The following is a 25,306-nucleotide window of genomic DNA, read 5'->3' as shown; positions in this document are numbered from 1 at the left end:
CTTTTTACGACACACGGAAACCTAAAATGAAATAGATGAAATATACCCGTGCGAAGCCCGGTCCTTCTGCTCGTATGTGTGTGTGTGTATATGTGTGTGTGTGTGTGTGTGTGTGTGTGTGTGTGTGTGTGTGTGTGTGTGTGTGTATATATATATATATATATATATATATATATATAAAATAAATAATATTTCTATCCCGACGTCTGTCTGTTGTTTATGCATGACCAAACGACTGAACTGATCTTCACCAAATTTGGCACACAGGTACATCAGGTGTCCGGGAAGGTTTTAGACTGGGTCTCGGCTCTCTAGGAAGTACCGTTCCTAAGATATTCCCCAAAAAATACCTGCATTAGCCAATACAAGCCCCCAACTGCCATGCACATGGTCACATGTCCCTTATCAGCCAATAGAAGCTCGCAAGCTCTTAGTCTTCGCATACACACAGTTTTACTCCAGGTTTCCATAAAAACCCAGCTATATTTCTTCACTGCTGTAAATCAACTTTAGTCTAGGGCTACACGGTGACATTCACAGCTCAGCAGACAGTATCACACAATGGACTTAGATAAACAGCAGACAGTATTTCACTAGTCTGATGAAGGCACGGATGTGCCGAAACGTCACTTCGCCGTAGCAAACACCATTTTGTATGCAAAATAAACGAAATTGCACTAAATACTATTTGGCTGGAGTCTTTGAATTTATTGTTTATAGGGGTGGGAACCCTACTCCAGCAGAATATACACCGAGTGCTACAAGGGCTCTGCATATATATCATATAGGTCTTTGAAATATATATATATATATATATATATATATATATATATATATATATATATACACTCAGTCACCTAAAGAATTATTAGGAACACCTGTTCTATTTCTCATGAATGCAATTATATAGTCAACCAATCACATGGCAGTTGCTTCAATGCATTTAGGGGGGTGGTCCTGGTCAAGACAATCTCCTGAACTCCAAACTGAATGTCAGAATGGGAAAGAAAGGTGATTTAAGCAATTTTGAGCGTGGCATGGTTGTTGGTACCAGACGGGCCGGTCTGAGTATTTCACAATCTGCTCAGTTACTGGGATTTTCACGCACAACCATTTCTAGGGTTTACAAAGAATGGTGTGAAAAGGGAAAAACATCCAGTATGCGGCAGTCCTGTGGGCAAAAATGCCTTGAGGATGCTAGAAGTCAGAGGAGAATGGGCCGACTGATTCAAGCTGATAGAAGAGCAACGTTGACTGAAATAACCACTCGTTATAACCGAGGTATGCAGCAAAGCATTTGTGAAGCCACAACACGCACAACGTTGAGGCGGATGGGCTACAACAGCAGAAGACCCCACCGGGTACCACTCATCTCCACTACAAATAGGAAAAAGAGGCTACAATTTGCACGAGCTCACGAAAAATTGGACTGTTGAAGACTGGAAAAATGTTGCCTGGTCTGATGAGTCTCGATTTCTGTTGAGACATTCAAATGGTAGAGTCTGAATTTGGCGTAAACAGAATGAGAACATGTATCCATCCTCTGATGGCTACTTCCAGCAGGATAATGCACCATGTCACAAAGCTCAAATCATTTCAAATTGGTTTCTTGAACATGACAATGAGTTCACTGTACTAAAATGGCCCCCACAGTCACCAGATCTCAACCCAATAGAGCATCTTTGGGATGTGGTGGAACGGGAGCTTCGTGCCCTGGATGTGCATCCCTCAAATCTCCATCAACTGCAAGATGCTATCCTATCAATATGGGCCAACATTTCTAAAGAATGCTATCAGCACCTTGTTGAATCAATGCCACGTAGAATTAAGGCAGTTCTGAAGGCAAAAGGGGGTCCAACACCGTATTAGTATGGTGTTCCTAATAATTCTTTAGGTGAGTGTGTGTATGTGTATGTATAATATATATATACACACACACATACACACACACACACACAATGGCAGCACATCAGGCCAAATATAAATATGGAGGTGGAGGCCAATGGATCTGGCAACAATTCCAGGACAATTAAGCAATAAAGAAAATGGCAGCACCTCACAAAACTTTTAGGCACATATGCAAACTGTTGTAATTCCTACACCGTTCACCTGATTTTGATGTAAATACCCTCAAATTAAAGCTGACAGTCTGCAGTTAAAGCATATCTTGTTCGTTTCATTTCAAATCCATTGTGGTGGTGTATAGAGCCAAAAATTTTAGAATTGTGTTGATGTCCCAATATTTATGGACCTGACTGTAGGTTCAGGTTTGGGTTCTCTAAGAATTCCGTTATGGATTCTGCTACAACGAACCATAAGTTATCATCCGTGGTAGTGGTATCCATAACGGAATTCTTAGATGACCTGAACCTTGTACGCTGAACTTGAAACAAGTTCGCTCATCACTAGTCACAACGTTTCAGCTCATAGCTTGAAAAAAGGCTCTGTGATTTAGCTGAAAACATTGCAACCACACGGGTGAATAAAGTGTTTGAGAGTGCGGATTTTTTTTTTCTTTACATGATATATATATATCTCTCATTAGACATTAAGCCCGTTATAATAATGGGCGCTAGAACAGTAGTGCATAAACATTAGTAGGAACAGTCTATATTAGGCTACTTTAACACTGGCGTTTCTGGGTCTGCTTGTGAGATCCGTTTCAGGGCTCTCACAAGTAGCCCAAAACGGATTAGTTCAGCCCCAATGCATTCTGAATGGATAAGGATCCATTCAGAATGCATCAATTTGGCTGCGCTTGGTCTCCCTTGCGTTTTTGAGGCGGTCACTAAAACACAGCTTGCAGCATTTTGGTGTCCGCCTGACGATGCATGGCCAAACGGATCCATCCTGACTTACAACGTAAGTCAATGGGGACGGATATGTTTTTTCACTGACACAATATGGTGCAGTTCAAAACGGATTCGTCCCCCATTGACTTTCAATGTAAGTCGAGACGAATACGTTTTGACTTAGACTTTTTTTTAAATAAATAATGCAAACGTATACAAGCGTTTGTATTATCGGTGCAGATTCGTCTGTGCACATCCAAGACGGATCCGCACCGAACGCCAGTGTGAAAGTAGTCTTAAATGGCAAGGGAACTTGACCACACTGACTGGCGGCTGAGACTGCTGGCACTGAGTGCTGGCTGTGGCTGAGACTGCTGGCACTGACTGGTGGCTGCTGCCACTGAGTGGTGGCTGAGGCTGCTGGCACTGAGTGCTGGCACTGAGTGGTGGCTGAGGCTGCTGGCACGGAGTGCTGCCCGACTGGCACGGAGTGCTGGCTGAGGCTGCCCGACTGGCGGTAGCGAATGGTAGTTCAGACTGCTGACAGGGGTTCCTCTCTTTATGGCTGATATTGCTCTGACTGACTAACAGAAATAGTGGTGCCCCGACCTGCTTGCCGGCGAGCAGATGTGGGCGGTGCAGGTGGCATGTGGAGCGCCGTGTCCTGATTTGTTTCGGGCTGATGTGAGCGTTGCGGGGGCGTGTTGTGCATATATATATATATTAAAAAAAGGAAAAAATCCAGCGGGAGCACCAACCAAGGGTAACGGCTATACCCAATATTGTAGAGACGAAGAAAGTAGGACTGCACTCCAGGGGTAATGGTGAAATAAAGTGTTTAATCACCCATAGTATGGCAAACTTGCGACGTTTCGGCTCACAAGAGCCTTCCTCAAGCTTGAGGAAGGCTCTTGTGAGCCGAAACGTCGCAAGTTTGCCATACTATGGGTGATTAAACACTTTATTTCACTATTACCCCTGGAGTGCAGTCCTACTTTCTTCGTCTCTCTCTCTCTCTCTCTCTCTCTCTCTCTCTCTCTCTCTCTCTCTCTCTATATATATATATATATATATATATATATATATATATATATATATATATATATATATATATATATATATATATATAATCTCTATCTATATAATATTTCTTTTTATAAGGCAAGGTAGCCAAAAAATGACAAGATGCGTCAATACCTAATAAGTCAATTTTTTTTATTTTGTTTTGGATCTACACAATTCTCTTTTAGAGAATTTTCTAAAAGCCTTTTTTTTTTTTTTTGGGCCGATTGTCTTAGGTAGTCTCACTTTTTGCTGGATGAGATGGTTTGATTGGTACAATTTTGGGGAATTTTTGATCGTATGGTATTGGACTTTTTGTTATGTAAGGTGATAAAAAAAGTTTTTTATTTTATTTTTTACGGCGTTCACCAGACGGTTTGGATCACATACTATTTTTGTAGAGCAGGCACAATATGTGCATTTTTTTTTTTTACACAATAAAAGCATCTAAAAATAAAATAAAAAAATCATCATTGTGTTTCCATTTTCTGAAAGCCATATTTATTTTTAATTTTTGGGTGATTGTCTTAGGTAGGGTCTCATTTTTTGTGGGATGAGATGACGGTTTGATTGGTACCATTATGGGGGACATATGACTTTTTGATTGCTTGGTATTACACTTTTTGTGATGCAATGTGATAAATGGATTTTTTTTTGGGCACATTTTTTATTAAAGTTTTTTTTTATGGTGTTCAGTTCACCAGATGGGTTGGATCACATGCAATTTTTATAGAGCAGTTACGGATATGACAATACCTAATATGTGCATTTTATAAACTTTTATTTTATTCAATAAAAGTATGTTTGAAAAAAAAAAAAAACGTTTTTGTGTCTCCATTTTGTGAAAGCCATATATATTTATTTTTTTTTGGAAAATTGGCTTATGTAGTGGCTCATTTTTTGTGGCATGAGGTCACTGTTTGGTGCTAATTTTGTATACGTATGACTTTTTTGATAACTTTTTATACCATTTCTGCGGGCATGTGAAGCAAAGCTGATGCCAGTAAACAAACAAGTGCAATTTTCCATAGCCTTTAATGTAATTAAAGAGGACCTGTCGCCATAAAATGCAATGCGATCTGAAAGCACTATGTTATAAAGCAGGAGCAGATTGATAGGTTTGTGGGAAAGGATTCAGTAAAACCTGTGATTTATACATTTGTCTATTTATTTTCCTCCATTTTCTGTAAAGAGTTATCGGTCCAGGGAGGAGGTGACAGCATTGTGTGTAAGTATGCCTACAGAGATAGCTGTCAATCTCCCTCCTGTACCTATAGTTGTTAGAAATAGCAAATATATAAATGACAGGTTTTACTGTATCTGTCCCCCCAAACTATATATCAATCTGCTCCACTCCTCCTGTTCTATAAAATGCAGTCTGCAAATTGCATTGCATTTGATAGAGACAGGTCCTTTTTAAGTGTTTTTTTTTACTGATGACCTAGCCTCTGGGACCCCCGCCAATTAGCTGTTTGAGAAGGCAAAGCTCGAAGTAGAGCCACAGTGGTGTGAAAGTTATATGGGAGTGCTAATGTTGTTGTCGGCTTTCTTTGTGTACGAACTTAGAGGTTCTCTGGCCCCAAGTTGAAAAATCCTCCTTAAACTTAACCTGTGGAGGGAAGAATAGTTCATGAGTACTTGCCCTCCACAGCACAGGCGTTTCCAGGATCCTCTTCATGGTCACGTGACTGCTCCTGCAGCATTTTCAGGGCTTCTGGTCCAAGCCCATCTTTTTCTCTTCCTTTCTGAAGCGGAAGATGGCGCGCCATCACTGACGTTAGTGCTTCCTGTCAACCTTCCTTGTTCCTGACTCTTGCACATTAGGATAACACTATTGCACATGCGCTGGGACTGCCGGCTGTCTTGTCACTGTATAGGCTTTAGTGTTAAGCGTGTACTTTACTGAGTCATGCACATTACAATCTTAAGTACTGTGCATGAATCAAAACATAGCGATCAGCCTCAGTTCTGTCACTGTTGTGGGAGCGCAGTATGACTTTCACATGATGGATTTTACAGTGGTATTTTGGCACACCTGTATAAAGCCAGCTTCTGCATCCTTTCTGCCTCCCAGCAGTGAGGATCGTGGAACTTATGGCCGCACCGAGAGGGGACATGTTCCTTCCCAGCGCAGCTGTAGTATTAAGCTGCCGCTCCATGATCCTCACTGCTGCCTCCCATTGAAATGAATGGATGGCAGAAAGGACCTGGCTGCCGGTGGGTTTTCGGTGAAATTTTATTGTGGCTTGCAGAAGCCACTGCAGAATAATTTTTAATTTTTTTTTCCGTTTTATTTCTTGTCACTAATTTATAGTGTCCCTTTTAATCATGCATTTCTATTAAGGAATTTTAAATTTAACTTAGTTTATTTTGTATTAATTAGATGAGGATTTATCCCACGAGGAGGACTATGATGAAAAAATATTAAGTGATGATGATGGAATAGATGAAGAAAAGGCTAACTCTGAGGAAGATGATGATTCTGATGAAGAAGAGGATGCTGATGGTAGTATTTACGGTGCACAACAGAATACAGATGAAGATGAGACTGCAGACCAGAAAGGCTTAGACGGGTCCCAATTTCGAGATGATACTGTACAAACATTCTCTAAAGCAAAGGTGTCAGCAGATGTTGCTAAAGGACAAGGAATTAAGAACCAAATCGGTGAGCCAACATTTCTCTATTTAGGGTACTTTCACACTTGCGGCGGAGTGATCTGGCAAGCAGTTCCGTTGCCGGCAATCTGCATGCAAACGGAAAGCATTTGTAGACTGATCCGGATGCGGATCAGTCTTGCAAATGCATTGCAAGAACGGATCCGTCTCTTTGTTTGTCACCCGGAGAAACAGATCCATTATATATTGTTTTCACATTTTTAACGGTCTGCGCATATGCAGGCCGAAAGGACGGTTTCGGCATTGCGGTATTTTGAATGCACTAATACATTTCTATGGAAAAAAATGCCGGCGTTCAGGCAAGTGTTTTTTTTAAGCCAGAGATAAAACCGTAACATGCTGCGGTATTATCTCCACCATGAACAGTCAAAAAGACTGAACTGAAGACCACCTGATGCATCCTGAATGGATTGTTCTCCATTCCGAATGCATGGGGATAAAACTGATCAGTTCTTTTCCGGTATAGAGCCCCTAGGACGGAACTCTGTCGGAAAATGAAAAACGCTAGTGTGAAAGTACTCTAATATTGCTTAAAGTTAATTTGTCCTTTTTTGAGGTAGTTATATATTGTGTTCATCCATCTAAAAAAAAAAAATAGATGTATAGCGCATTCACTTGCACAGACTGTGAGATAGGGATGTGCCCATGTACAGATAAGAGCAGCATTGCACTGACTACATGCAGCGGCACACAATTTATTTCATGCTGGTATAAGCAAGGGGGTTTTCTCATATACACTGGAGATAAAAATTATAGAACAATTTATGAACACTTTATTTTTTTTCATAAATAATGTGTTCTTCATTGCTCAGCAGTTGAATTCTTCTTGTTGCTTTACCATGCTACTAGAACAGTGTTTTACAAAATAACCAAGGCACTTCAACAAAAAACTTTTATTTTGCAGAACACACATTGATTCAAATTAGAGAACACCAATGTCTGTAACACAGAGATTCCAACCACATTTTCTGAAGGTGTGAATTAATTGTATGGAAGGCAGCGTGGCATGAAAATATAATTATAATTCGTCTTGATCAATAAAAAACACAAACAATAGACCCTAATATAGTTCCCTAACTATCTAAATTAGTCCCACTGATTACCCTTAGAAAATCATGATTCTTACATTGGTTAATATACACCATAATCATGTCGCTACCATTTTGATAATGAAGTACAATTACGTAATATATACTGGATCCTTTATATAAAAAAAAGTTGATAAATTAAAGGCAAAATTATTTTAAAAATTATATAAAAGATAGATGAAAATACGTCCTCATGATTTTTCCATATGAATGAATTGATAACTAGATATACATATGTCTCTCCAATGATGATATATTGATAACTAATTAATGAGTAAAATTACGTCCTGCTTGTGTATAGTTCCTTTATATATAGTGTTTAAAGGGAACCCGTCACCCCCCAAAACCACCCCAAGCCGCCAGCAGTGTGTTTCTGATGATGCCTTTCTTCCTGAAGGCAGATGCAGCAAAAGTACTGAAAACATTGTTTTATCCCCTGCCCAGCGCGCTTCTCCACACATGCTTGAAGTCAAGGAGGCAGCGGCCAGTCACGGTAACCACGCCTCCTTCCCTGCCCATTCGCTGTGACTGACAGTTTGGCAAAGGCAGCCAAACTCTCTGCATAAGCGCTGTCAGTCGCAGGGAAGGAGGCGTGGTTACCGTGACTGGCCGCTACCTCCTTGACTTCAAGCATGTGTCGAGAAGCGCGCTGGGCAGGGGATAAAACAACGTTTTCAGTACTTTTGCTGCTGGCAGCTTGGGGTGGTTTTGGGAGGCGACAGGTTCCCTTTAAATTCCATACTGATTGATTTATTTGAGACATAAATCTAAGTGTCTCATTTCAATTATGTAACCGTTGTGTTTCAATTCATGGGTAATAGTTGGTAAATGCTGTAGAAATATTGTTACTACAGTACCGCTCCAAGGAAATGCTTCTTATTATGTGTACCAGATGAGCCCTGCATGTGAAAGCTTCGGCATGTCTGTGGCTGGGTTGGTAGTATTTAGAAGAGTGTGGTAGTAGTAAAAGCCACACCTGCATTTACATTAGAGATGATATATCATCATAACACCAGATTGTCTTCAGCAAACGCATTTCAGAGCTGACATGCTCGTTCAGTGGTTAGGATTATCAGCTCTAATGTAACTACAGGTGTGGCTTTTACTACTACCACTCTCTCTTCCATATACTACCATCCCAGCCACAGACATGCCGAAGCTTTCACATGCAGTGAAAGCAAAACGGAGTGCTTACCAAGCAGAAGACCGAGGCCAATCGAAGAACAACCCCCAACCACGAGTGATGCCACGTGGGACGCTGGGAGAACAGGGGCAGGCAAGCGGCCGTAGTACGGCAGCCCCACACTGAAAGGGGCTGGGGACAGAATGAGTGAGGGCTCATCTGGCGCACATAATAAGAAGCATTTCTTTGGAGCGGTACTGTAGTAACAATATTTCTACAGCATTTATCAACTATTTAAATATTCAAAGATGGTGGCTCACTCACAACGAAATTATAGAGTTGGTGCTGCTAACCCGCAAGAGGGACACCCACCCTCTGGTCAAAAAATATATATATATAATTTTTTTTGAACAATTTAGCCTTTTTTTTTATTTTTTGCTTTATCAACTTTTTTTTATATACAGGATCCAGTATATATTACATAATTGTACTTCATTATCAAAATGGTAGCGACATGATCATTGTGTATATTAACCAATGTAAGAATCATGATTTTCTAAGGGTAATCAGTGGGACTAATTTAGATAGTTAGGGAACTATATTAGGGTCTTGTAACGGCCACCCAGGTTGTGACCAGGGTGTATGCCGTCCGAGACGTCTTTTTCCCGGCGAGAGGCTGTGCTGCAGAGTATTCCTGATATCCCATCCGCTGTATCCTTGTAGAGAGGGAGAAGTAGAGCTCTTAAAGGGAACCTGTCACCTGGATTTTGGGTATAGAGCTGAGGACATGGGCTGCTAGATGGCCGCTAGCACATCCGCAATATCCATTCCCCATAGCTCTCTGTGCTTTTATTGTGTAAAAAAAAAACGATTTGATACATATGCAAATTAACCTGAGATGAGTCCTGTCCCTGACTCCTCTCACATACAGGACTCATCTCAGGTTAATTTGCATATGTATCAAATCGTTTTTTTTACACAATAAAAGCACAGAGAGCTATGGGGAATGGATATTGTGGCTATCTAGCAACCCATGTCCTCAGCTCTATACACAAAATCCCGGTGACAGGTTCCTTTTAAAAGAGCTAGTGATTAAGCTGAAAGCAGATACCCATCAATAACGAGATGAGGCTACATTTGAGGCTTAAGCAGGACTGCCTTTCATACACATTTTCCAACAAGGTTACCACCCACGTGGACCTTGTTGGGAACTGAGGACATAAACATAGCAGCCAATCGTTTACATTTTAAACACCCCCATTCATCACTGTACATTCCTCCCCTCTTCTTGGTAGATAATTGAGTTAATTGTGGCATCAGCTTAATTATTTCCAAGCGAACAATATACTTAACACATTTCTGTAACTCTAAAACTATACATTCAACAAACCCAATGGGCATTGCCTGTGACACAATTAACAAACCCAATGGGCATTGCCTGTGACACAATTAACAAACCCAATGGGCATTGCCTGTGACACAATTAACAAACCCAATGGGCATTGCCTGTGACACAATTAACAAACCCAATGGGCATTGCCTGTGACACAATTAACAAACCCAATGGGCATTGCCTGTGACACAATTAACAAACCCAATGGGCATTGCCTGTGACACAATTAACAAAATAAAAGCAATTAATCCAGGGGGTTTATACAAGGTTACAGTCTGTGGTCCACGTCATAACAGGGGTTCCGCTACAGGTCTATTGTTTGTTTTTATAAAATAAATGATCCATTGATCAAGACTAATTATAATTATATTTCCATTCCACATCTGAGGATAGAGTGCCTTCCATACAATGAATTCACATTATTCTAGGTATTATATTGGCAGTGGGTGCGCCGAGAATAGCACATCTTATTCCATAAGCCTAGGAAGGTTGAGCCACTGTGGCAGAATATTAGTACATTATTTTCTGAAGGTTAGGGTCCATGCACACGTTCGCAACTTGGGGCCGGATCCATTCCACAATTTTGCCGGACCACAAAACTCCAACGGACGTGTAAATGGACCCTTACAACAGTCAATATGTAGTAGAAAGTGTCTAGGCTTTTGCTTCGAATGACTTCAGCACATAACATCATTAAAGTGTAACTGCCATTTCACTACCAAAAATGAAAATCCATAACATATGTGATGCTGAAAGGAAGAGATTCATGAAAGCTGCATTTTTCAGCTAATTTTACCTTTCTGATGTCTGTATTCAGCCCTTAGCAACCATATTTCTCTGTGCCTCTATTTCAGCAACTTCCTCTACTGCTCTTCCTGTGATGATGTTTGCCCTTTCTTGAGGCCACCCTGTATTTCCCTCACTTCCCATAAGCACTCACATGAACTAGCAGGACCAATCAGAACGCAGATAACTTTCCACAGTACCCAGAGCAGTGTGTATCCTCACATACAGCTAACCAGAGACAAGCCCTGCAATTACATTAAATCATTAAGAATTTCTTTTAACCTTTTAACCTCTTAATAGCCAGCTGTCCCTCATTCTCCTCCAGACTGACAGGGAGGGGGGGAGCTACTTTAGCTGCTTATATTTCTGGTTTGATACCAGCTAGAAATATTTGTATTGTCTGAAAGCTGACATTCCAAGCTTTCAGACAATACCAGAATGACATAAATCTGTTCATTACAGGGGAAGATATTAATGATAGAAATCGGGATGCTGTGAATGAAGCTGAAAGTAAAAGCAGATTTTACCCACGATTATTCCCAACTCTATTTCTAACAGTGATTTCTCCTCTGTTGCTTGGACTAGAGCTGTCATTCTGGTCTTGTATGAAAGCCTGGACTGTCAGCTTTCAAACTAGACCAGTGGCATATAGCTGCTACCATTAAGAAGATATCACCATCTAAAGCAGGCCCCCCTGCCCTCCACTTTCTGCCTCAGCCCAGCTCCAGGCTGTCTGCTGAATAGGAAAGTAGCATGCATTTGTGGGAGTTATTAGCAGGTAAAACTGAAAATGATCAAATTTTAAAGCACAAAAGCACTTATACAGCAGGGTGTACTATACCATTAGGGAATAAAAAAATGAAAAGGCAGTTACACTTTAATCTCTCACGCTGCTCTGGTGATTTGGGTCCAGTCTTCCAGTTTCTTTCACGGTTTCTTGGCATAACTTTTGGGTTTAGGTCACGGCTCTGGGCTTCCATTTCATGATTTCAGTTTCAAGGAACTGCTTTACTCGTTTTGATGTGTGACAGGGGGCATTTTCCTGCATGAAAATTGCTGATTGATTGATGAATGCAGGTTAGGAACTACATGTTGTAGAAGAAGGTTCTGATAAACGTTTACATTCACTCTACCATTTAGATGTATAAGAGGCCTAACTACTGCCGCTGAAAACATTACTCAAACCATGACACTTCATCCTCTACCTTTCAATGACCTCTTTACACACTTTTTTGGGTTCAGTCTTTGCCCAGTTTTACGCCGAACATAATCTTACCCAAATGAATTTAAACTTGCTTTCATCACTAAAGTGAACTTTGGAGCACTTCTTCTCTGTCCACACAATAGAAAAGCTTAGTCTAGCCTTGAGACATTGTATGTTGACGGATCCTTGCCCTGTTCACCACTGAACTGACAAACTATTCCAGCTGCCTTGAGATTCCCCGCATTATCCTGTCCTCTTGCATTTGTGTTTCATGGACAACCAGCATTCTTAGGAGGACTTGAATGACTTTGGGACTCTGTAAAGATGAAGTATTATAGAAATCACAGATTTGGAACGACCAACTTCTGTTGCTATGTCTGATAGGGTCATTTGTTCATCTGTACAACCTGCTGCCAGAGGGTTTGTCACTTTTGAACGGCTAACTACCGTATCTTGCAAAGTCAGTGAAAACTGGAAAGCTGGGCCGGCAGTTAAATAGGGTTTGTCACATAATTAAGGAAATTAGCACCAGGTGCCAGATTAACACCACTAACTGGAATGTATCTGAAAGTATTCTCTAATTTTGATCAGTGTTCTTTTTCAAATATTAAGTTTTTTTTTATACTGTGTGGTAACTCATGAAATATGCTTAAAATGCTACTCTTTTACTCCAGTTTGGATAATTTCATATAGGACTAGGCAGTGGCCTTTACATTTAGGAAAAGGCCTAGGGAAAGCAGCGAGAAGGCCGTGGCATGTGCTGGTGTCTTCTGAAACAGCTGGTCGGCAGGGTTCCTTGATGTCGGACTATCTAAAGGATAGGTCATCAGTATTAAAATCTCACAAAACCCATTTTGTTAGGAGAATTATAAATATCTATCGAATTAAGGCACATGGTCATCTGAATCAGAAGGTAGGTCCAGTTTATTCCTGCCGGCAGTGAGATAAGCAAATTACACAAGACCCATTGCTTCAATTATTGTTCTCCCTGGGATGTGTATTTCAGACGCTGGTTCTGTTTTATTTTTATACACCTGTTTGTAATAGTGTCCAATGGGATCCTGTTTCCTTAAAGGGAACCTGTCAGCAACTTTATGCTGACCGTACTGAAGGCAGTATAAAGTAGTGACAGAGATGCTGATTTCAGCGGTGTGTCACTCATCAACTAAAAGTAAGTGGTTGCTGAGAACCAGCATCATAATCATTGCAGCACAGGCCTTGAAAAGAGTCAGATCTACCTGAGAAGAGTCATGGTTATTCATAATCTCCTGCTCTCCCCGACCCATCTGCTGATGGTTGGCAGTTCTCTCCTAGAGAGAAAGGGAGAAAACTAGGTAGAAGCCCGTCAGTCATCAGCAGGTGGGCAGGAGAGCAGGAGATTATGAATAACCATGACTCTTCTCAGGAAGATTTTACTCTTTTCAAGGCCTGCGCTGCAATGATTATGATGCTGGTTCTCAGCAAATACTTACTTTTAGCGCATGAGTGACACACCGCTGAAATCAGCATTTCTGTCACTATTTTATGCTGCCCTCACTGAGGTCAGCAAAAAAGTTGATGACAGGTTCCCTTTAAAGACAACCGCTTTTGTAGGCCCATTGGAGGGTTTAGATGAGGAGTGTACTCCACCCATAGCTTTGGGCCCTAGTTGTCCAAATGGCCAATATCTATATGTTCTAGATGCATAAGTGTTTGAGGTGACATAACAAACATATTTATCTGCTCTCGTCAGTATCTTATTACCGCATCCCTGACCCTTTACCATACTACAAAAGTGTACTGTGTATGTAACAGTGCAACCCTCAGTAAAATTAAGATACAACACTTTCCATTTCCACTGATTTATTCTACCTCTGTTATTGTTACCAAATGGGTCATATGCCTGAGTTGAATCCCCTCCCCTTGTCACCTGTACCACAAAACTCATCACTACTTTACCTATCATCCCCATTCCTAGATCTGGTCCCATTGCTCAAGGAGTGGGAAATGGAGTCTTCACCAGGCTTATGGCAGACCATTTCTAGTAAAAGATCTCCTTTTGTAGCTGGGCTTCAGAGCATTGGGTCCGGATCCTATTCTGTATTTAGCTGCTTGACCAATTTGCAATGAGTGAGGTGTAACCAGGACGTTCGTTCAGTTATTTTAACTGCGGAGTGCAGAATGCACATTGGTCGTGAGGAGTACTTGGTAAGGTCCCTCCCACCTGGGTTGTTACCAAGATTTCTTTTTTTATTACTTTGATTTAGGATGCAGCTTCCAGGTTGTTTCTGCTGGTTTTCTGGAACTGGGTCACCTGGAACAGAATTAGGAACACAGACTTTTTTTATCATGTAATGTGCTCCCTTCGCTTTTGTTCAGTTCTATAAAGTCCATACATGTGTGTTGGAAGGGGTATTGTGGTTGAGGAAATTGTCCTCTCTTAGATTGCCTTGCACAAATTAGAGAGGCCATACAAACATTTTTGAATAGTAAGACCATAAGCTGTAAATACCTTGGAAATGATCTCTACCATCCTTCCTGTTGAGACATGACATATATATATATATATATATATATATATATATATATACAGTACAGACCAAAAGTTTGGACACACCTTCTCTTTCAAAGAGTTTTCTTTATTTTCATGACTATGAAAATTGTAGATTCACACTGAAGGCATCAAAACTATGAATTAACACATGTGGAATTATATACATAACAAACAAGTGTGAAACAACTGAAAATATGTCATATTCTAGGTTCTACAAAGTAACCACCTTTTGCTTTGATTACTGCTTTGCACACTCTTGGCATTCTCTTGATGAGCTTCAAGAGGTAGTCCCCTGAAATGGTTTTCACTTCACAGGTGTGCCCTGTCAGGTTTAATAAGTGGTATTTCTTGCCTTATAAATGGGGTTGGGACCATCAGTTGCGTTGTTGAGAAGTCAGGTGGATACACAGCTGATAGTCCTACTGAATAGACTGTTAGAATTTGTATTATGGCAAGAAAAAAGCAGCTAAGTAAAGAAAAACTAGTGGCCATCATTACTTTAAGAAATGAAGGTCAGTCAGTCAGCCAAAAAATTGGGAAAACTTTTGAAAGTAAGGGCTATTTGACCATGAAGGAGAGTGATGTGGTGCTGCGCCAGATGACCTGGCCTCCACAGTCACCGGACCTGAACCCAATTGAGATGGTTTGGGGTGAGCTGGACCGCAGAGTGAAGGCAAAAGGGCCAACAAGTGCTAAGCATCTCTGGGAACTCCTTCAAGACTGGAAGACCATTTCAGGGGACTACCTCTTGAAGCTCATCAAGAGAATGCCAAGAGTGTGCAAAGCAGTAATCAAAGCAAAAGGTGGCTACTTTGAAGAACATAGAATATGACATATTTTCAGTTGTTTCACACTTGTTTGTTATGTATATAATTCCACGTGTTAATTCATAGTTTTGATGCCTTCATAGTCATGAAAATAAAGAAAACTCTTTGAATGAGAAGGTGTGTCCAAACTTTTGGTCTGTACTGTATATATATATATATATATATATATATATATATATATATATATCTCTCTTTCTTGATTGCACACCGATTTACCTATTTTTGTTCACTTTTGGGTAAAGACTGCTTCATATCTTTTAGTATTTGTATGAAGCAGCTTATTTCTACTACAAATAGGAAAAAGAGGCTACAATTTGCATGAGCTCACCAAAATTGGACTGTTGAAGACTGGACAAATGTTGCCTGGTCTGATGAGTCTCGATTTCTGTTGAGACATTCCAATGGTAGAGTCCGAATTTGGCGTAAACAGAATGAGAACATGTATCCATCATGCCTTGTTACCACTGTGCAGGCTGGTGGTGGTGGTGTAATGGTGTGGGGGATGTTTTCTGGGCACACTTTAGGCCCCTTAGTGCCAATTGGGCATCGTTTAAATGCCACGGGCTACCTGAGCATTGTTTCTGACCATGTCCATCCCTCCATGACCACCATGTACCCATCCTCTGATGGCTACTTCCAGCAGGATAATGCACCATGTCACAAAGCTCGAATCATTTCAAATTGGTTTCTTGAACATGACAATGAGTTCACTGTACTAAAATGTCCCCCACAGTCACCAGATCTCAACCCAATAGAGCATCTTTGGGATGTGGTGGAACGGGAGCTTCGTGTCCTGGATGTGCATCCCTCAAATCTCCATCAACTGCAAGATGCTATCCTATCAATATGGGCCAATATTTCTAAAGAATGCCATCAGCACCTTGTTGAATCAATGCCACGTAGAATTAAGGCAGTTCTGAAGGCAAAAGCGGGTCCAACACCGTATTATTATGGTGTTCCTAATAATTCTTAAGGTGAGTGTATATGTAATCTCTCACAAGCCAGCGAACATTTGACCAGACTGAGCCACGTACTTATTGTTGGTGCGGTTTTCTCTATCAATTTTCTTACAATACATCTCCTAGCCTGAAATAACAATTTAGTTATTAAGAATTTCCCGGATTTCCCTATGTCCTCCACCAAACCCAGCACACATGCCCTAAAGGTTAGGGGGATATCCACCTTATGAAGTACCTTAATATAACCAAGCACTTCATTCCAAAAATTTTGGAGAGAATAGCACTCCCACAGTTGATGCACATCCTCAACTCCAATCTCCACACATTACCATATTTCATAAGTTTGGCAGGGGAGTAATATAAACGATGCACGACAAAGAATTGAATAAGCCTATGTGCTGGGTTCTGGGAGGTCTTGTTTATTACAAACCGGATTCCAAAAAAGTTGCGACACTATACAAATCGTGAATAAAAACTGAATGCAATGATATGGAGGTGCCAAATTCTAATATTATATTCAGAATAGAACATAAATCACGGAACAAAAGTTTAAACTGAGAAAATGTACCATTTTAAGGGAAAAATATGTTGAATCAAAATTTCATGGTGTCAACAAATCCCCAAAAAGTTGGGACAAGACCATTTTCACCACTGTGTGGCATCTCCCCTTCTTCTTACAACACTCAACAGACGTCTGGGGACCGAGGAGACCAGTTTCTCAAGTTTAGAAATAGGAATGCTCTCCCATTCTTGTCTAATACAGGCCTCTAACTGTTCAATCGTCTTGGGCCTTCTTTGTTGCACCTTCCTCTTTATGATGCGCCAAATGTTCTCTATAGGTGAAAGATCTGGACTGCAGACTGGCCATTTCAGTACCCGGATCCTTCTCCTACGCAGCCATGATGTTGTGATTGATGCAGAATGTGGTCTGGCATTATCTTGTTGAAAAATGCAGGGTCTTCCCTGAAAGAGATGACATCTGGATGGGAGCATATGTTGTTCTAGAACCTGAATATATTTTTCTGCATTGATGGTGTCTTTCCAGACATGCAAGCTGCCCATGCCACACGCACTCATGCAACCCCATACCATCAGAGATGCAGGCTTCTGAACTGAGCGTTGATAACAACTTGGGTTGTCCTTGTCCTCTTTGGTCCGGATGACATGGCGTCCCAGATTTCCAAAAACAACTTCGAATCGTGACTCGTCTGACCACAGAACAGTCTTCCATTTTGCCACACTCCATTTCAAATGATCCCTGGCCCAGTGAAAACGCCTGAGCTTGTGGATCTTGCTTAGAAATGGCTTCTTCTTTGCACTGTAGAGTTTCAGCTGGCAACGGCGGATGGTACGGTGGATTGTGTTCACTGACAATGGTTTCTGGAAGTATTCCTGAGCCCATTCTGTGATTTCCTTTACAGTAGCATTCCTGTTTGTGATGCAGTGTCGTTTAAGGGCCCGGAGATCACGGGAATCCAGTATGGTTTTACGGCCTTGACCCTTACGCACAGAGATTGTTCCAGATTCTCTGAATCTTCGGATGATGTTATGCACAGTTGATGATGATAGATGCAAAGTCTTTGCAATCTTTCGCTGGGTAACACCTTTCTGATATTGCTCCACTATCTTTCTATCTTTCTGCGCAACATTGTGGAAATTGGTGATCCTCTACCCATCTTGGCTTCTGAGAGACACTGCCACTCTGAGAAGCTTTTTTTATACCCAATCATGTTGCCAATTGACCTAATTAGTGTTAATTGGTCTTCCAGCTCTTTGTTGTGCTCAAATTTACTTTTTCCAGCCTCTTATTGCTACTTGTCCCAACTTTTTGGGGATTTGTTGACACCGTGAAAATTGGAAACAACGTATTTTTCCTTTAAAATGATACATTTACTCGGATTAAACGTTTGATCTGTCATCTACGTTCTATTACAAATAAAATATTGACATTTGCCATCTCCACATCATTGCATTCAGTTTTTATTCACAATTTGTTTAGTGTCCCAACTTTTTTGGAATCCGGTTTGTACTTGAAATATTTTGCTCCACCCTTTGGAGTTTATCTGTTCCACTCTCCCATTCCATTTTCCCATATTAATCTTCACACCTTGTTTTTCCCTCATTTTTTTGACAAGATATTATACATATTTGATATTCTCCTCCTAACATTAATCATTTGCAATTACCTGCACTGGTGAAGGGTGTGAGGTAGCTATTTTTTTCCCCCAGCAATGCTTGTTTAAGAGCCGCTCTGAGTTGAAAATAATGGAACCAATCTTTATCTACGAGACTATATTTTTTTTGTATAATTGTCTTTTTATTGAAGAAAAAAGTACAATAATAAAAGTGCATTTTTACAATTTTTTCATGTAAACAATTAGCTATCAGGTATTTTAAATGGATAAAATTGCAGGAATGACAATACAAATACAGCGTCATAATGCTTGTCCCAGCAAGCCTTATTAAATCCCGAAAACCGGGTAGATGAATCTCACATTCTAAAATAATAATATATACTTATAATAGACGAAAATAGGAAACAAGACAAGACACAAAAGGGCAAACATACAAAAAGGGGAAGAGAGTATCAGTCACTTTTATCAAAGAAAGTATCCCAAGGTTGCCAAACCTTATTAAACTTGTCTACCGTGTTATTAATAACTGCTGTCAGATACTCCATTCTTCTAATTTCCGAGATACTAGTAAACAAATCTAGCTTAGTAGGTATGTCCTGCCTCTTCCAAAACTGGGCAATGAGGCGTTTTGTCGCTGACAGGACATGAAGTACCAAGCAAAGCACCGTCTTCTTTAGCACTATTGGAGGCATGTTCAATAGAAACATGTAGGGGTCCAATGAAAACTTGATATTAAAAAGCTTCAATAAAAGGCACTGGACTTCTTTCCACAATGGGAAGATGGTAGAACAATCCCAAAAAATGTGGAATAAAGACCCTTGACCAGAATCACACCTCCAACAAGTACCAGAAACCGTAGGGTTCAAGTGTCTAAGCATCTGGGGGGTATGATACCAAAACATTAATGTCTTGTATGAATTCTCTCTGAAGGACACACAAGTGGATGACATTGCAGCCCTACGCCAGATAAGCTGCCACTCATTTGGCGAGATATCTCGCTCAAGGTATCTCTCCCATTTAGACATATACGCATGTCGTATGACCTGAGGTGGCTCCGGGGTTGAGAGGAGGACATAAATATCTGATATAAGACCTTTAGTAGAGGTCGAAGGTTTGCACAATTTTTCAAACTGTGTTGGAATGGACACTTTCGTATCTCGGAACATAGATCTAAGCAAATGTTTTATTTGTAAATGCTGCCATCTAGAGGACTCCGGAAGACTATATTTCTCCTTGAGCAAATCAAAAGATATAATCTCCAAAGTTCTATAGTCTACTATATCAGCAAATCTAAATAGCTTATTAGAGAACCATGGTTTAAAAAACGTACCCTGCATCCCTATCCTAAACACAGGGTTGAACAGGAATGAGATCAGAGAAGGTCTGTCAGAAACCAATGGAAATGTACTTTTACAACATTTCCAAATGGAATGTGTGTGTGACATCGGGCCTAGTAACTGGATAGAGCAATCATTTGGTAGAGGGGACCACAGGAGAGCATTGGGATGAATGGGGGCTAGCCAAAGCTTTTCAATCTCCATCCACCTAGAGAATGCCTGAAGAGAGGACCACGCCGGGATCCGACGCAAGTGAGTCGCCCAATAATATTTCATTATGTCAGGAAGCCCCAAACCCCCTTGCGTTTTAAGGGCAGTTAGGGTGTTGCATGCAATTCTATGTCTTTTCCCATTCCAGACAAATCGAAGGATAGAAGATTGTAATGCCCTCAGCTCTTTTTTAGGTATCAGGACTGGGATAGTCTCCATCACATATAATAGCTTGGGTAGTATGGTCATTTTGACCGCTGCGATACGCCCCAACAAAGAAATAGGCAAAGGCATCCACTTAGTCATAAGCGTATTAAGTTCCTGAAAAAGTGGGACAAAGTTATGAGTATACAGGGTACCATATGTTTTTGTGAGTTTCACTCCTAAATAATTAAGGGCTATGTCATTTCACTTAAAATGATAATTGCTTTGTAAATTGCTCAAGACGTCTGGAGGGAGATTAATAGGCAAAGCTTCTGTTTTTGTCTTATTTATCTTATATCCAGCCAACTTCCCATATTCCTCTATAACCTGAAATAAATTTGGCAATGAGATATGCAAATTGGTTAGCGTTAGAAGAATATCATCCGCAAAGAGTGACAATTTAAAGTCTACTCTATTCACTTCAACCCCTTGGATATCAGGATGGGCTCTTATTAGCGCTGCCAGCGGCTCTATGCATAATACAAAGAGTAATGGCGATAGTGGGCAACCCTGCCTCGTGCCATTGTGGATGGGTATCCGCTTTGACTGAGCATGTGTCATTTTTACATAAGCCGAGGGACAGGTATAAAGGGCTCGTACAGCATTCAGGAAGGGTCCCCCTATACCAAAACACCGCAGCGTAGAGAACATGAACGGCCAACTCAAGCGATCAAAGGCCTTTTCTGCATCTAGGCCTAATACTAATGCTTGCTGTTTCCTCCTATTAAGAACATCTATCAGATCTATAGTCCTCCTTGTGTTATCTCCTCCTTGGCGGTGTAACACAAAGCCAACCTGATCCTTGTGTATCAAACTCGAAAGCAGACTAACAAGCCTATTTGCCAATAGCTTTGTAAATATTTTTAGGTCCGAATTAAGGAGGGCTATAGGACGATAGTTCGCACAGTCCATGTGGTCTTTATTCGGCTTAGGTATGCGAGTAATAAAAGATTGCAGCATCGTGTCAGGTATAGAGGAACCCCCCAAGAAGGAGTTAAAGACCTTAACCATGTGAGGAAGCAGAATATCTATATACGTCTTATAATAAAGATATGATAGACCATCTGGCCCGGGGGACTTACGGTTTGGCAAATTATTAATCACTTCAGTGATTTCCTCCTCCGTAATTTGGGTATTAAGGGTGGCTGCTAGATCACTAGACAGTTTGGGTAACCTACATTTTTTAAGAAAAGTAGAGAACTGATCTCGTTGCTGTATAGGATCCCTCGCTACCTGTAGGGGAAGAGAGTACAACTTTTCATAGTATTTTTGGAACAGAACCATTATTTTATTGGGGTCATAAGTAATAGTGCCATCAGCCTGTCTCATGGCCGTTGGGGCGTTCACTAAAGTGGAGTCCCGTAATTGTTTCGCTAGAAGTGTGTGCGACTTATTCCCCCAGGCATAATATCGTTGTCTGGAGTATAAGAGTAATTTGTCTGTCTTCACTAGCGCCAGGTCTCTCAACTTAGCTCTCAGCAGAACTATACGCCTTAAAAGGTGGCGGGAACTACGGGATCCCAATTGACCTTCCAGTTTTTCCAAATCTTTTTTAATACTGTTATATTGCAAATTCCTGTCCCTTTTTAATTTGGAACCAATGGCTATGCAGCTACCCCTGAAGACAGCTTTATGCGCCTCCCATAGAGTGGATACGTTGGAGACTGATTGCTGATTGATACAAAAATATTCTGACAGACCCTCTCGTAGCTCCTGTTTAGATACAGGATTAGAAAGCAGACTCTCATTCAACCGCCAATGACAGATTTTAGTAATCGGATGTTTAGTATTTAACTCCAAAAAAATTGGCGCATGGTCTGACCATGAGATAGAACCTATGTCCGCATCAACCATCAAACGCATTGTAGGAACATTACCTAAGAAATAATCAATACGCGAATGCATACTATGGGGGTGCGAATAAAATGTGTATGTTTTAGATGTAGGGTAGTTTACTCTCCATAGGTCAAATAACCCAAATCGTCTCACCAGACGTCTAAAAAGGCGCGACAGCCTAGCTTGCTCTCTAGAGGGGGGTTTCCCTGACAGTGTCTGTCTATCAAGCGTCTCAGAGAAAGAGACATTAAAGTCACCTCCCACAATGAGTGCCGCCGGTAATAACTGAGATATTTTAGTGAACACCCTAGTAATAAAGGGAATCTGCTTGGTGTTTGGAGCATAGAGGTTACATAATACTATAGGAGTGCCATACATTGTGGCCTGTAATATTACAAATCGCCCTAGAGGATTAGAGATCTGATTAGTCACCTGGAGCGGGCAGCTAGCAGATAAAAGGATCGCCACCCCTGCCTTTTTCTGTCCACTAGAAGCCAAGTGGGCCCTTGGGAACAATCCCATAGCAAACTTAAACGTTCCAGTGTTATCAAAATGCGTCTCCTGGAGGAAGACCCCATCCGCTCTCTGAGCACGACATTCCGTCAAGGCCAGTCTCCGTTTTACATTGGAGTTCAGGCCTTTAACGTTTAAGGACATACACTTGACCATAGCGGAAATATTGGCTGAGCCATATACTTGCTATTTAGGCAGAAGGTATCATTCCTCCAGGAGACCACAACCCGATCCTTCCAAGTGAAAGTCTGGAATAAATCATCAGCAGTGACGTTAGATGCATTAAACAGATAGTTTGACACATGACACACGAGGATATAAGGGAACACACAAGACACATATATGTAAAAAGTACAAACAGGAATTATCCAAACATTGGACTTTAAAGTCCAGATGAGGGCAATCAAAAAAGGCATAAAACACATATTATAGCCCATTCTCTTCTCTCCTACTCTATAGAGAGCTGACAAAAGGAAGAGGGCCAACAACAACATTCCCCCTTGTGGTGACATGGTTGAACACATCCGACATGGATGCCCATACATTCTTTAGACAATACTTGGAACTACTGAGCTCTCTGAAAGCCCAAGAATACAAGATTCTTGAACAATTAGGTTCAGGAACAATCAGAAATATGTGAGGAACAACAGCCGCCTAACATAGCGACTTAAACTGTAAGAAGCGAGCGTCATTTTATGACTCAGGACACATCCAGTCAGGTCAGTTCATCTCTCGCACTCATTCCCCTGGATTCTTCTCTTGGCTGGGACCTGCGGTTCTTGCTTCTTACTTGACTCCAAATTGGAAGGGGTGCCATCTGTGGATCAGGGACCTCCCAGTCATCAATAGGAGGTTCCGAGAGTCCCAAGGTAGCACAAAAAGCAGGTAAATCCGCGTGAGCACGCATTGGTACAGCTTTACCATTTTTGTTAGCAATGAGTGCAAACGGATAGCCCCAGCGATATGGAATTTTCTTCTGCCTCATGGACTGTAATAGGGGCTGGAGATGGCGCCTCTTTTGCAAGGTGAGCCACGATAAATTTTGATATAGTTGCACTTGCACCCCTTGAAAATCAATAGCCCTCAGGACCCGGGCTTTAGCCATTATGGCCTCTTTCACCTGGAAGTCCGTGACACGGCAAATAACATCCCGAGGCTGTGCTGACATATTTTTGGGTCGCAATGCCCTGTGAGCTCGGTCCATTTTGATAATATGGGTCGCCGGAGCCTCTAAGATGGAGTTAAATAACCCATTCAGGACCTCCATGCAGATTCTCCTCTGATTCCGGTTCAGGCAGGCCCCTCACTCTAATATTATGTCTGCGACCCCTGTTATCCAGGTCTTCTAAGTGCCTTGTGTTTTCTCGGACCACTATGGTACATTTCTCTACAGTAGATTGGAGATGAGCAATATATTTGCGCGTAGTATCATGCTCAATTTCTAGGGAGTCCACCCTGGCTGTAACTTGTTGAAAGTCCTGACGTAAGGACGAGAGTTTAGCTTTAAATGTATCCCTAACTTCAGCTATTAGGTTTTTAAAGTCCTCTTTAGTAGGGAGGTGCTGCAGCGACTGCCTCAAGGAGGCTGAGGCCTGCGACAATTGTGGGGCGCTATCTTCAAGATCCTCATTTATGTCTGAGTGTGCGTCCCAGGGCATATCTTCCCCATACCTTTTTCCTTGCTGATGTGGTCATGATCTTCTGGGGCTTCTGCCCATTCCCTTCTGCGCTGCGTTGGGGTAGCAGGGGGGTTATTGCACTTCGACGCCATTTTGGGCGGCATGGTTGTCTGGAGACTCACCCCTTGTGACTGTCCCTCTGCGCTTCCCAACTGCCTCTGTACCCTCGGCTTGTAGGCAAATTCCTCCGCTAGTGGAGATAAAGGAGAAGCACTCACTGTTAGAAGGCCGCTTTGTGCAGTACACTGTATCCGGAGCGCTTTACTGCTTTCTCCTTCAGCAGTGGTTCCCGCCGCAGTTTCGCGCCACAGGCCTCCTGGAGCAGACGGAGCGGCAGCGCGGCGATCCAGGAAGACTGTAATGTCCTGGGACTTCAAAAGGGGTGCCGGGTTTCCTCACACTCTTAGAGGTAAGCGATTTCCCCATGGGACCCGAACACCGTGCTTGTGGAGCTTCTATGTGATAGCTGGGCAGCGGAGCTCCTCACTCACACGTCCATCTTGCCGGACAGTCAAGCCACGCCCCCTACGAGACTATTTATTTTTACGTTTAAGATCTTTAAAACCCATTATTTCTCCATTTGCCCATATCTGGCCAAAAGTACTGATTCCATGTGTCTGCCAGAACCTCTCATCAATACCTAATAGTTCTTTTAAGTGATAATTTCCCCAAAGCAGCGTATCGTCGTGATAGTCTGTCTTTTCCCATAGTTGTCTAATAGCTTGCCATGTTTTATACATTAATTTCATAGTAGGGGATTTATTAAACTGGGGATTCAGGTGTATACCAGCTTCTAATATCTGGGATATTCCAGTGGAAGTAGCATTTTTATATATGCAGCTTAAAACAGAATTATAAAGTTGGGATTTACTCCAGTCCAAGCAGTTTTTAAACTGCCCTGCCACAGCATATGCTTGTAGGTCAGGAATTGCCAGACCACCCTCTCCAG

At 41.5% G+C, this 25,306-nt stretch overlaps 1 protein-coding gene across 1 annotated transcript in view; it reads left to right on the top strand.

Annotated features, from left to right (window-relative positions):
* Positions 1–25,306, top strand: part of AATF (apoptosis antagonizing transcription factor) — a 309,381-nt gene that overhangs the window by 57,011 nt on the left and 227,064 nt on the right. The window contains exon 3 of the mRNA XM_040424193.1: positions 6,238–6,519. Within this exon, the coding sequence (XP_040280127.1) occupies positions 6,238–6,519 (282 nt within the window). The remainder of the gene's footprint in view (positions 1–6,237; positions 6,520–25,306) is intronic.

This window comes from Bufo bufo, chromosome 3 (assembly GCF_905171765.1).
Source record: "Bufo bufo chromosome 3, aBufBuf1.1, whole genome shotgun sequence".
Lineage (NCBI taxonomy): Eukaryota > Metazoa > Chordata > Amphibia > Anura > Bufonidae > Bufo > Bufo bufo.
Note: the sequence above shows the minus strand (reverse complement) of the source record. Positions and strands in the feature narration are given on the sequence as shown.